A 10,635-nucleotide genomic window follows, 5' to 3' on the forward strand; every position below is an offset into this window, starting at 1 on the left:
GTGCACCGTGTGGCCCCTCTTTGTGGGAGATGCATTTGCTTGGAGCCCCTGCCCAGCGCCTTGCTGCAGCCTCCGGCCAGGAGCAGGGCAGGGGTGGCAGGGCACGGCCCGGGGCTCTGGTGCATGGAGGGGGGATGGTTTGGCTCCTTGAGGCCGTTACCACCCGGCTCCCCTGGGCCATGGCAAGGAGAGGCCCTGATCCTGGCTGGGACCTGTGGCCATCACCTTGGGGCCCCGGGCCCCCCAGGGCCGTGCTGATCCACATCCAGAAAGAACTGGGAGACGGAGGAAACGCCATGGGTTTCTTTTGAGCAAGTAGAAAATACAAAAACCAACAGGAGGGAGGCTGGGGAAGGGGGTGCTGGCTCAGCTGGGTAGGGATGGGGGTGCCGGCATGGAGCAGGGGCTGGCACACGGGGTCCTGCCCTCCTCCAGGCTCAGGATGACACTGGACATGGGGGCAATTCTCAAGGGGGGAATGATCAAGAGGGGGAAGCCCCTGGTAGCCGCCTTGCTCCAGAGCGGGGTCGCGGCCCGGCTCATCGGCCTTTCCTGGGCGATCCATGCAGCTCCCCAAGCCAAGACCCTCGTCCTCGCCCCCGGGACGGAGCTGATGGCAGAGCTCCCGTCATGGCTCCAAGGGGAGCAGTGCCCGTGCCTGGGCTGACCCCAGCCCCCTGCGTGGGGTGAGAGACTTGCACCGAGGGGTTGCCAGCACTCGGCCAGGAAGGCCCCCAGGATCATGGTAAAAACAGGCTCATTTACACGTATGTACACATTTACAGGTGAAGGCACGAGCCAGCGCCAGGGCCTGGTGCCCTCAGCCGCTCCCAGGCTCAACGTGGGCAGTACTGGTGCCCACCGGGATGCCGTTATAGACTGCAGGGGTCACGGTCATGCCCATGGCCACCCACAGAGCTGTCTTGAGTCTTGCCCTGGCCCTGCTCAGCTGGGCACGGTTTGGAAGTGGCACGAAGGCAGAGGCTCTGCTTGTCGAAAACATGTACAACAGGGCACAGGGTCCAAGTCTTTGGCATCTCTGGGATGCGGAGGCTCATCCTGGCACCGGGCAGCTGCTACCCGCCCCCGTCGGGGTCCGGCTGCCCACCCTGCCCTGCCGGGCTACCCCCGCAGCTTGTCGTAGTCGCTCACCATCCGCTTGATGTGGAACAGCTTGTTGCGCAGGGACTTGCTCTCCAGCTTCTTGGTCTGGTAGTCGGGGCTCTGGAGGAGAAGCCAGAGGAGAGAGGAGGGGGTCAGGGGGTCCTTGTACCCGAGGGGCTGAGCCATGGAGGGGGATAAAAGCCTCCTACTGCTCCTCACTCCCCAGCTGCAGACTTGTGGGTACAGGACCGCAGGCCTCGGTACCCACCAAGGTCAACGGTTCTCTGTGGGTTTCGCCCACTGGGTGCTTGGCTCTAGAAACTGGCCCGTCTGCACCGCGCAGCCCCGGCTCAGACCCACCCAGGTTGCAAACAGGCTGCGAGCCCTGGCTGCCAGTGCTACGGGCACAACCCGCCAGGCTCTGCCGGCTCCAAGGAAAGCGCGTTTCTGCCCCCGAGCAAAGCTGGCCTGGCTCCCGTGCCCCGGGGGAGCGGGCAGCGGAGCAGAAAGGGCTGCAGCCGCACCCCGGGCAGCAGGCGGGCAGGGCTGGCGCTGGGCAGAGCCACGCAGGCCTCTCTGCAAGCAGGACGGTGAGCTGGAGCGTGCCGCTTGCCCGGCGCTGCAGCACGGCGTAACCGGACACCGCGGCGGCCGGCGCACAGAGCCGTAACCGGAGCCGGGTTTGACCGCCGGGTCACGGGTGTGTATGTTCCCGTGTCATGTGGATGCACAGGGAGCGTGGGGGTGAAGGGGGCTGCTGCCAGGGCCACAGGGTCAGTACAGGGCCCTCATCCTTGCCCCGCATCCACACTCACTGCCCCTGGCCAAGGCACTTTGCTGCTAAGAAGAGGGGGCTCCCAGCCTCTTGGGGGGCCGTGACATAAGGTTTGCTCCGTCCTAAAGCTGTGGTGGGGGAGGGACCCTGGAAAGGCCCAGCCAGCAGATGTGGATGGCTCCAGAGGTGCCGTGGAGGTTGCATCCCCAGGCTGCAGAGCCAGAGCAGGAGGGGCCAGGGCTTTGCAGCAGTTCTCCCCAGCCTGGGCTTTAGAGCTGGTTTATGGGACACGCTGGGTGCTGGCAATGCCCCGCGGAGACACGGGGACCACTGTTCAGGGGGTGAGAGGCGAAGGGGCACCACGGTGCACGGGCTGCTCCGTGCCACGGCCCGTATGCACGCAGCTGCTCCTGGGTAACTGGAAGCTGCACCGCAGCCCATGGGGGAAGAGGGGCACAGGCCTGGGCTTTAGTTGCCACTTGCCCCAGGGTAAAAAGCAGGCATGCGGGTATGTCCTGCTGAGGGCCCTCCGCTCCACCACGGCTGCTTGGGGGATCACATCCTAGACCTCATTAAGATGAATGGCCGTGCACCCAAAGGCACCGGCTACAGTTGGGGGGGCCCCCAAGGGCAGCCCCTGTGTGGGGCACGGGGCAGAGAGGAAGGGGGACAAGCAGCACAGCAGCAAACAGAGCAGGGAGCAGAAAGCAGAGCAAAGGACCGGGTGGAGGAAGGGGATGAGAGCGGCACTTGGGGGGAGCAGGGCTAATCTGTAGCAGGCCTGCCCAAGAGCGTGGCCCCCGCTGGGCTATGGGACGCCACCCAGCCCTAGGGCAGAGCAGAGACAGACAGGAAAACCGGGGGAGCTCACCCGCTTCAAGTCCTTCAGCCGGTTGTACTCCTCAGCAACGCCCTGCGGGAGACACGCGGGAGGGACACGTCACGCGCTGGGCCACGGAGCCGCACCCACACCCACGGCCCTGGCACAGCACAGCGCTGCCTGCGGACGTGAGCACGGGCTGGGGCACAGGCTCCAGGAAATCCCCTTCGGCGTCCATGGGAGCAGGATTGGGCCCCGAGGCAGACCCACACGGGGCGATACAGACCCCGAGCCACGAGGGGCTCTCACTGCGGGTGCCTGCTGCAGCTGCTCTCCCCCGGCACAGGTCAGGCCTGAGTCCCCCGGGGGCAGCAGTCTGGTCGTGGCTTGGGGAGGGGGCTGGGAAGGCGCCGGCCTGGGAGCCCAGTTCAGCTCCTGGCTCTGCTGCCAGTTCCCCCAGGCATGGCGCGGCCTCTCTTCAGGCCTCAGTCTTGCAGCTCTAAAATGGGCGCGACGCCCTCCCCATGTGTACACTGTTGGTCCACGTAGGGAGCAGGAGCAAGGTTGGTCCATGCAGGTGCTGCGGGCCCAGCCCCGAGGTATTGCCTGTAGCTAATCCACCCCGGAGCACGCTGTACCCCAGGGCCTCCCCGAAACCCCGGTCTGGCCTGGTACCTGGTACTGGGGGCTGTCCTCCGAGAGGCTGTCCAGCTGCTTGTTGAGCTGGTTCAGCTGGTCGTTGATGTTGTCCATCTCGGCGCAGAGCTGCTTGTAGTGCTTGAGGTCCACATCGAACACTTGCTTGTACTCTTGCCGGGCAGCGTCCGAGGTGATCGGGGGGTACACGCTGCCCAGGGAGGGGAGACAAAGACACGTCAGACGCTGGGCCTCGGGCACGCGGCGCTCGGCTCAAGCAGGGCACAGCTGCGGGATCGTCAGGCCCAAGGTGCCCCCAGCTTCGGGCAGACAAGACCTCCCCCAGGCCAGCGGATCCCCGCGGCCCAGGGAGGGAAGGATGGAGCCCGCACGCCGGCCGGCCGCCCCGCTCACCTGCCCCACTCGTCCTTGTCGCGCTCGTCGCTGGACTCCATGGCCGTGGTGTAGTCCGTCTCGTACTGCGACTCGTCCAGCTCGGGGTTGCGCCTGCGGCGCCGGCCCCGCCGGGCGGATGGCCGGCTGGTGCTCTCCCGACCCTTCTCCTCCAGCGTGCTGGTGCTAAACATCGTAGCCGGCTGGCCCTCGCTCACGGGGGCAGGGGAGCTACCGGGGGAAGCCACGGGTCACGCTAGATCCTCCAACCCCACCCCACCAAGCAGGAGGCCCCGACCCAGGTGCAAGCCCCCCACATTAGTGGGTGGCAGCATAGCCAGGCTGGAGTGAGACCGGGAAGCCCAGCTCTGGGCCTGCAGCCTGTGGCCCCTGCACCCCAAACCCAACTCTCCGGGCCCCAGCCCCGGGTGCTGCCCCTGCAGCCTCCCTGGTGCCTCAGTTTCACAGTTTCTAGGGTCGGAAGGGACCTGAGCAGATTGAGTCCAAGCCCCTGCCCTGGCAGGAAAGGGTACTGGGGTCGTTACCCGCCAAGACAGGGCCCCCGAGCGACACACCCCAGCTGCATCAGGGCACAACATCTGCCCGTGGGACAGGGTGGGGGAAGGATTCGGACACAGGCCCCCGTGCCAGGCAGCCCACCTGGCGACGTGGTAGCTCTCAGGGGCGTAGTAGGTGCTCGGCGGGGGCGGGTAGATGTAGGCGCTGGGCGCGGCGTGCACGGGGCTGGTCAGCTTCTCAGAGTAGGCCAGCGTGGCCGTCTCGTCGTGGGTGCTGGTGCCATTGGCGACATTCTTCACCTGGGAAGCGGCGAGGGGTGGGAGGCTCAGACCGTGCCTGGCCGAGACCTGGGGCAGCCTCTGGGACCAGGGGAAGCAATGCCACCCCTGCCTGAGGGAGCTGGGGGGGTGGACTAGCTGGGGCGCCTGGCAGCTCAGAGGGGTGGTAGGTAGTGGGGAATCCAGGGCTGGGCCCAAGGGGGCGGGGGTGCAGGCTCGCTGGCCCACCCCGCCCTGCTGTGCACACAGCAGTGGGAGAAAAGGGGCCCGTGCGCCTGGTACGTGCCCCGTGCCCGCAGGAGCCGGACGCACAAAGGCACGTCCCCACCGAGAGCCCTCTTATCAGGCTGGGCGGAGGCGTGATAAGCTCGCACACCCCCTGGGCAAACAGCCCCTGCCACTGAAACTGCCCCACCCCGTGGAGGGGGCCAAGGGGGAGCTGGCACCGCTCCTCTGGCCACGGCTGCAGCATGGACCATGCCACGCGGTGGGCAGTCGGGTTGATCCATGGATGGGGAAACTGAGGCACAGGGCAGCCACGTGGCCTGCCCAGCTCCAGCCGAGCTCCCCCCAGCCCAGTCTCTCAGCCACCCTTTGCCACTTCGGGACCTCGCTGCTGTGAGACAGGAGGGAGCGGGGCCCGTGGCCGCTCTGGGGGAAGCAAGAGACTGGAGCCCGGGGGTCCGTGGCTCTGATCGCACCCCAGCCCCCCCTTCTCTGCTGCGCCAGGCATGAAGGGGGGGAAGGGTGAAGGATGCCTCTGCTAATGGCCCTGCCTGGGAGGCAGCAGGGGATGGGGAGGGGGCACTCCCGGGCACAGGGCAGGGATGGGGCAGGTCCAGCCCAGCCCAGCCCCGGGGACACGTCCTCATCCTCCTGCACAAGCCCCCCACAGCGGCTGGTCCCACCTCCCACCAAAGGCATTTCCTAGCCCCGCCGGAAAGGCGCCGGGGGCTGCAATGGGATGTGCATGGGGCTGGGCCTGGCCACGGTCATGTCTCGCCCTGAGGAGGCCAAGGCATCTTAAAGGCTCGGATGTCCCCCCGCTGCTTCCTTCCTTCCTTGCTGGCCCTTTGTGGCCTGCCAAGAGCAGCCCCGTGCTGGGAACGGGAGCGGCAGCGCTCCTCCTCCCACGTCCTCGGAGAGCCGGGACGGAGGGTGCTGGGGCCTGGGACCAGCGCTCACTTCGCCCTGCCCAGCGGCATGACCTGGAGCCAGCTCCTGACCCCAGCTCCAGCCGGGCCCCTAGGCTGATCCCGCGGCTCCTGGAGGACAGGCCGCCCTTGAGCGGCGCTTGCCGTGCCCACGCGCCAGCGTTGACGCCCTGTCGAAGGTCGCCCGTTTATCACAGCCCGGGCGATAAACAGGGGACAGGACGTGCTGGCTGCATGTTCATCTCCTGGGTGCTAAGGACAGAGCCCGGGGCTGGAAGGGGACCATGCCCTTCCCCAGAGCCCCCCAGCCCTGTTTGCACCAGGGGTGGCTCGGGGCTGCTCCAGACTCCCCCCAGGCCAGCGATGTGGGTGCTAGCAGCAGGGTCCCATGGGGAAGGTCACCGGACCTTGGTGCCGAGGCCTCATACTGGGGGGAAATGGCTTCACGGCACTGCCCCTTTCAGCTGCCTGCAAACCCCCCAGCCCAGCGCCACCTGCACCACGGCCGGCCCCGGCCACGTGATGCTGCCAGCCCCGCCGGGCAGGGAAAGCGCTGTAGGTTAATCATTGACCAGACCGAAACCGGCCGTGTGCAAAGCAAACACCTGTGCACGGGGCAGGCCGAGAGCAGAGCAGAGAACCGCGTGCCAGGCCCACCTGACCCGACCAGGTTGACTGGCCCAGCCCTGCCCTCGACAGCCTTCCTCCACAGCCCAGCTTGGCACCCGCCTGCAGCGGGCACACGCAGGATTTAGTGCTAGCCCCCTTCCCGTCCTTACCTGGCAGCAAACAGCTTGCGTGTGCATGCTCTAGGCTCGCCCAGGCCACCCCACAACAGGAACCAGATCCCTCAGCCAACCTGAAAGCCCCCGAAGCTGCGAGGAGGTGTTGACGCTGGAGCCTACTGATGACAGGCTGTGTGCCCATGCTTTTAACTGCTTCTCTGCTGGCTGGGACTCACCCACTCCTCCACATTGGGGCCCTCCTGCATGGCCAGCGGCTTGTCCCAGTAGATGTTCGGCTTCCCGTACTTCCAGATCTTGCTGCGGGTCTTGTGAGCGAAGACACAGATGACGCAGAGGATAATGACGATGAGGAACCCACAGACGATAGCGATAGCCTGAAAGACAGCAGGGGACCCCCCTCCATTAGCTGGGGGATCTGTGCCCCGACCCCCGCCACCAGCAGGGGCCAAAGCCAGGCCGCTCCCAGGGAGCTAAAGGAGGAGCTCCATGACATGCTAGCAGCAGTAGGTTGTTGTCCACTGCTCAAAGGACCGGGCACACACACCTAACACAGCTGGAGAACTTGCTCCACTCCATATGGAAGGGCCAAATGGGCATGACTTCAAACACGACTCAATGAACAGCCAGCGGGTGGGGGCATGGGGGCTGCCCAGACCCCTGGGAAACACCCACTCGTACCTCTTCCCTCTCAGAGGTCAGCAACGAACCCAGCTTCGAGGCACCCGGGCCGAGGGCCTGGGCCATGACGCAAAATAGCCGTGATGTTCCCCCAAGGCAGCTGGGAGTTGCTCGTTCTACGTGTGGGGAAACTGAGGCACAGAGGTGTGCGTGTGCCCAAAGCCCTACAGAGCCAGGAAAAGAACCCAGGAGTCCCGGTGACACACTAAACCCGCCGGCCACCCTAAGACGACGTGGCAGAGAGCAGCCGAAAAACACACAGCTTGTTCCCGCCGCAAGTGTGCATGCGCGTGCATGCAAGGGTGATTACCCAGGGTTCCCAGCAAGGATGAGTAAGTGCAAGGGGCTCTGGGGAAGCCCCCGCATGGGTCCCCCTGGCCCTGGCCCTGCCTGGGCAGCAGCAAAGGACCCAGCTCCTCCTGGCTCAGGAATGTGGCGGGGCCAGTCGGTCCTGCTGGGCGCGGGGCGGTGCGAGCCGCCCCACCCGCCTGCTCCGATTGTTTCTCTCCCTCCCCACCGGCCGACCGAAACTGGCTCCAGAAAGCCTGGCTTGTTTTTTTCATCCCACCGCCTGTCCCGCTCCTCCCTCCCCGGCTCCGAAACTGGCTCCCGGCAGATGCAAATACAGGGGATGGCATGGGGATGACATAGATGGATGCACCAGGAAGCGATAAAGGGAAATCAGTGACCCAGACAGAGAGAAAAACAGGGAGAACCAGGGAAATCTCAACCCCAGGGGTCAAAAATCTCAAGCTAAATAAATGGGGGGGGGGGGGGTGCTACTTTTTCCTACAAATCCCACTTCGTTTCTATCCAGGTGGAAGATGGAAAGAGAAAGAAGGGGACAGAGAGCAGCGGGGAAACCCCCGCTTTGGGGTCACAACTGAAGGAGAAAGAGGGACCCTCGGCCAATGCTCCTCCTCCTTATTCCAGGCGGCCACGAAAGGATCAAATGAAGAAGAGGAAGGAGGGACCCGGGCTCACCTCCTGGGGGTCCACGGTGCAGTAGTGGTACATGTACTGGTTGAGGTAGGCGCCGCCGGTGGCATACATCTGGTTGCACATGGTCAGCATGGGGCTGTAGGAGTAGCTGCCCGACATCTGGGCCTGCGGGTTGACGCCCATGATGTAGACGATGGAGGCGATGAGCATGAGGAAGGCCATGATGGCGCAGAGCACGATCACCACCAGGTAGAACTTGCGGGACCGCGACCCGCTGCCCTTGGTGAGGCTGGCCACGAAGAGCCCCAGCAGCGCCAGGAAGCACAGCACCGACATGGCCATCATGAACCCGTTGGCCGCCCGCGGGTTCGTCACCCCGCCGTAGTAGCTCCCGTAGCCGCCGTAGCCTCCGTAGCCCCCGTAGCCCATCGCCCCGCCGTAGTAGCCTGTCCCGCCGTAGTAGCTGCCCATCCCGCTGCCGTACAAGCCGGCGTAGCCCAGGCCGTACTCCCAGGCCAGGGTGGAGGCCACGCAGGCGAAGATGGCGACACAGAGCAGGATGGCCATGGCCTCCAGTATCCGCACCACGCCGGGCGGCGAGCTCCACTTGTAGAAGTGCTGGGGCACATCCTCAATGTAGTAGGAGCCGGGGGGCGGCGACTGGGCATCGTAGCCGTACTCGTCGCCCGGGGGCCCGTAGCTGACGGGCGCGCCGTCGTAAGACTTCTTGCTGTACATGGCGTAGCACGCGGCAGGCACTCAGCGCCGGGGACCAGGGATGCGGGCGATGCCGAGCCTAGGTGGAAGCACAAACAGGCGGTGAGGCCGGCGTCGCGCCCTGCCCTGATCTCCAGGGAGGTCTGGGGCACGTCGCCCCGGAAGGTCCCAGCCACAGAGAGGAGGCGCGAGGCAGCCCTCCCCGGGGAACTGGGACACAATCACAGCGGTATCGAGAGGCGCTGCCGCAGGGGCCTCGGCACGGGAGGCACTTTCGCCTTGCGCAAGCTCAGCGTTCGGGAACACGGAGGTGGTTTCCCGTGTTGGTTAAGGACACTGTGAGGTGCCGTGCCCGCCTGAGCTGCCCAGGTCAAGGTGCGTGCCCGCCGGAGGGACTCTGTCCCCGCGCCGCGCCCCATCGGCGCTATCCATAATCCTTCGCTTGCTCTCACCTGGTGCTCCCTGGAGGGAGATCACTCTCCTCACAATCTGCCAATGGGGAGACTGAGGCACAAAGCAGGGCAGAGCCAAACCAGAAGCCTGGAGGGCCGGGTCCCCAGCCTCCCCCAGGAACAAACCTGAACAACAGATAAGGAGGAGGAATCAAGACAGCCTCAACGCGTGCCTGCCCCCCCCCCGCGCGTCCTTGCTGCAGCCTCATCAGGTGGTTTCAAATCCTGCTGACGGGAAGACCCTGACTGTTTTATTCCAATTAAAAATCTCCCGCTGGGACAGATCAGCCGGTACATCTGGCCGGGAGGGGTCTGTCTTGTTTTACGGTTGAACCCCCAGTGGAAGTTTTCATGTACGCGGCATCAGAGACAAACGGGGGTGGGCACACGCACCCCGACCCCTTGTCTGAGGCCAGACCGTCCCCATCCAAACCACCCCGGACACGTCCTTGCCTGATCTAGTCCTGACACTACGCAACAGGCCTGCACTCAGCAACCAGGCGCAGTGCCCAAACCGCCCCCGAACCGCTTCCGAAGTCAGAAGAAAAGCAGCAAGCAAGGAAGAGAGCTTGCAAAAACCCCACTAAATTGCTGAAAATCAGATGAGGAGGAAGGAGTAAAAGGATGACAGGGCTGCGGCCCGGAGCGTTGCTGCTGCTGGCCCTGGCTCTGTGCGCAAGCCCACAGGCAGGGGAACCTGCTCAGTCTGCTCCCTCTGCCAACTGCTAGGGGTAGGGGTCCAAAACTCGGGCCCACCCCCACTGGGCACTGCCAGGCACCCTCGGTGCCGCATCAGCTGGGCTCCTGGCTCCTACCCCGAATCCCGGCCCTGACCCTGCGGAGACCCTCACCCACTTCCACAGCGCCGGGGTCGCCTGTCGCTGCGGCCGCTGGAGCAGGAACGGGGCCTGGGCCTGCCGGAGGAGGCTGCCCCACACTGCTGCCCCGGCTCCCACCTTGGTGGCTGCAAGGCTCCCTCCCTCCTCCTCCTCCTCCTCCCCTTCCCGTCCCAGCCCTGGCTGCCTGCCCATTCCCTCCCTCGCCAGGACAGAAAAACACAAGCAGGTCGCACCCATCTCCAAGCCCTCGACTTCCCGCAGCCGGTTCCCTGTTGACCTCCTTCCCCGCACGAGGCTCTGGGGAGGTCTCCGTGCAACCCTCCGATTCAGCAAAACCAGGCTTTTCCCAGCCCAGCACCCTGCCTGGGATTCGGCTCTCTAGGGAAGGGCTCCTGGGCTCGGGGGGGGGATTTCAGCCGAGACCAGCAGTGGCTTGGTGCCCGCCGGGCCCGTCGGGACACAACAGAAACCCTGGCCCTGATCTGCCCGAGCAGGCGCTGGAACAGCGCTGCCCTAGCCGCGGCGCGGGGGCTGCTCTGCGGCTCCTGTCCTCTTTTCCAGCCCGGCCGCGGCGCCGCGGGC

At 65.5% G+C, this 10,635-nt stretch overlaps 1 protein-coding gene across 1 annotated transcript; it reads right to left on the reverse strand.

The window, feature by feature from the left end:
• Positions 1–288: 288 nt before the first annotated feature.
• LOC109318694 (occludin-like) lies at positions 289–9,766 on the reverse strand. The gene is made up of 8 exons (XM_019548073.1): positions 9,341–9,766; positions 8,088–8,841; positions 6,641–6,799; positions 4,389–4,546; positions 3,750–3,959; positions 3,375–3,546; positions 2,751–2,792; positions 289–1,224 (listed from the first exon to the last, which is right to left on the reverse strand). The coding sequence occupies exons 2-8, from the start codon at positions 8,781–8,783 to the stop codon at positions 1,123–1,125; spliced, it is 1,539 nt and encodes a 512-aa protein (XP_019403618.1). The 5' UTR covers positions 8,784–8,841; positions 9,341–9,766; the 3' UTR covers positions 289–1,122.
• Between the last annotated feature and the right edge of the window lie 869 nt (positions 9,767–10,635).

Source organism: Crocodylus porosus, unplaced genomic scaffold (genome assembly GCF_001723895.1).
Source record: "Crocodylus porosus isolate Cpor-Errol unplaced genomic scaffold, CroPor_comp1, whole genome shotgun sequence".
Taxonomy (NCBI): domain Eukaryota; kingdom Metazoa; phylum Chordata; order Crocodylia; family Crocodylidae; genus Crocodylus; species Crocodylus porosus.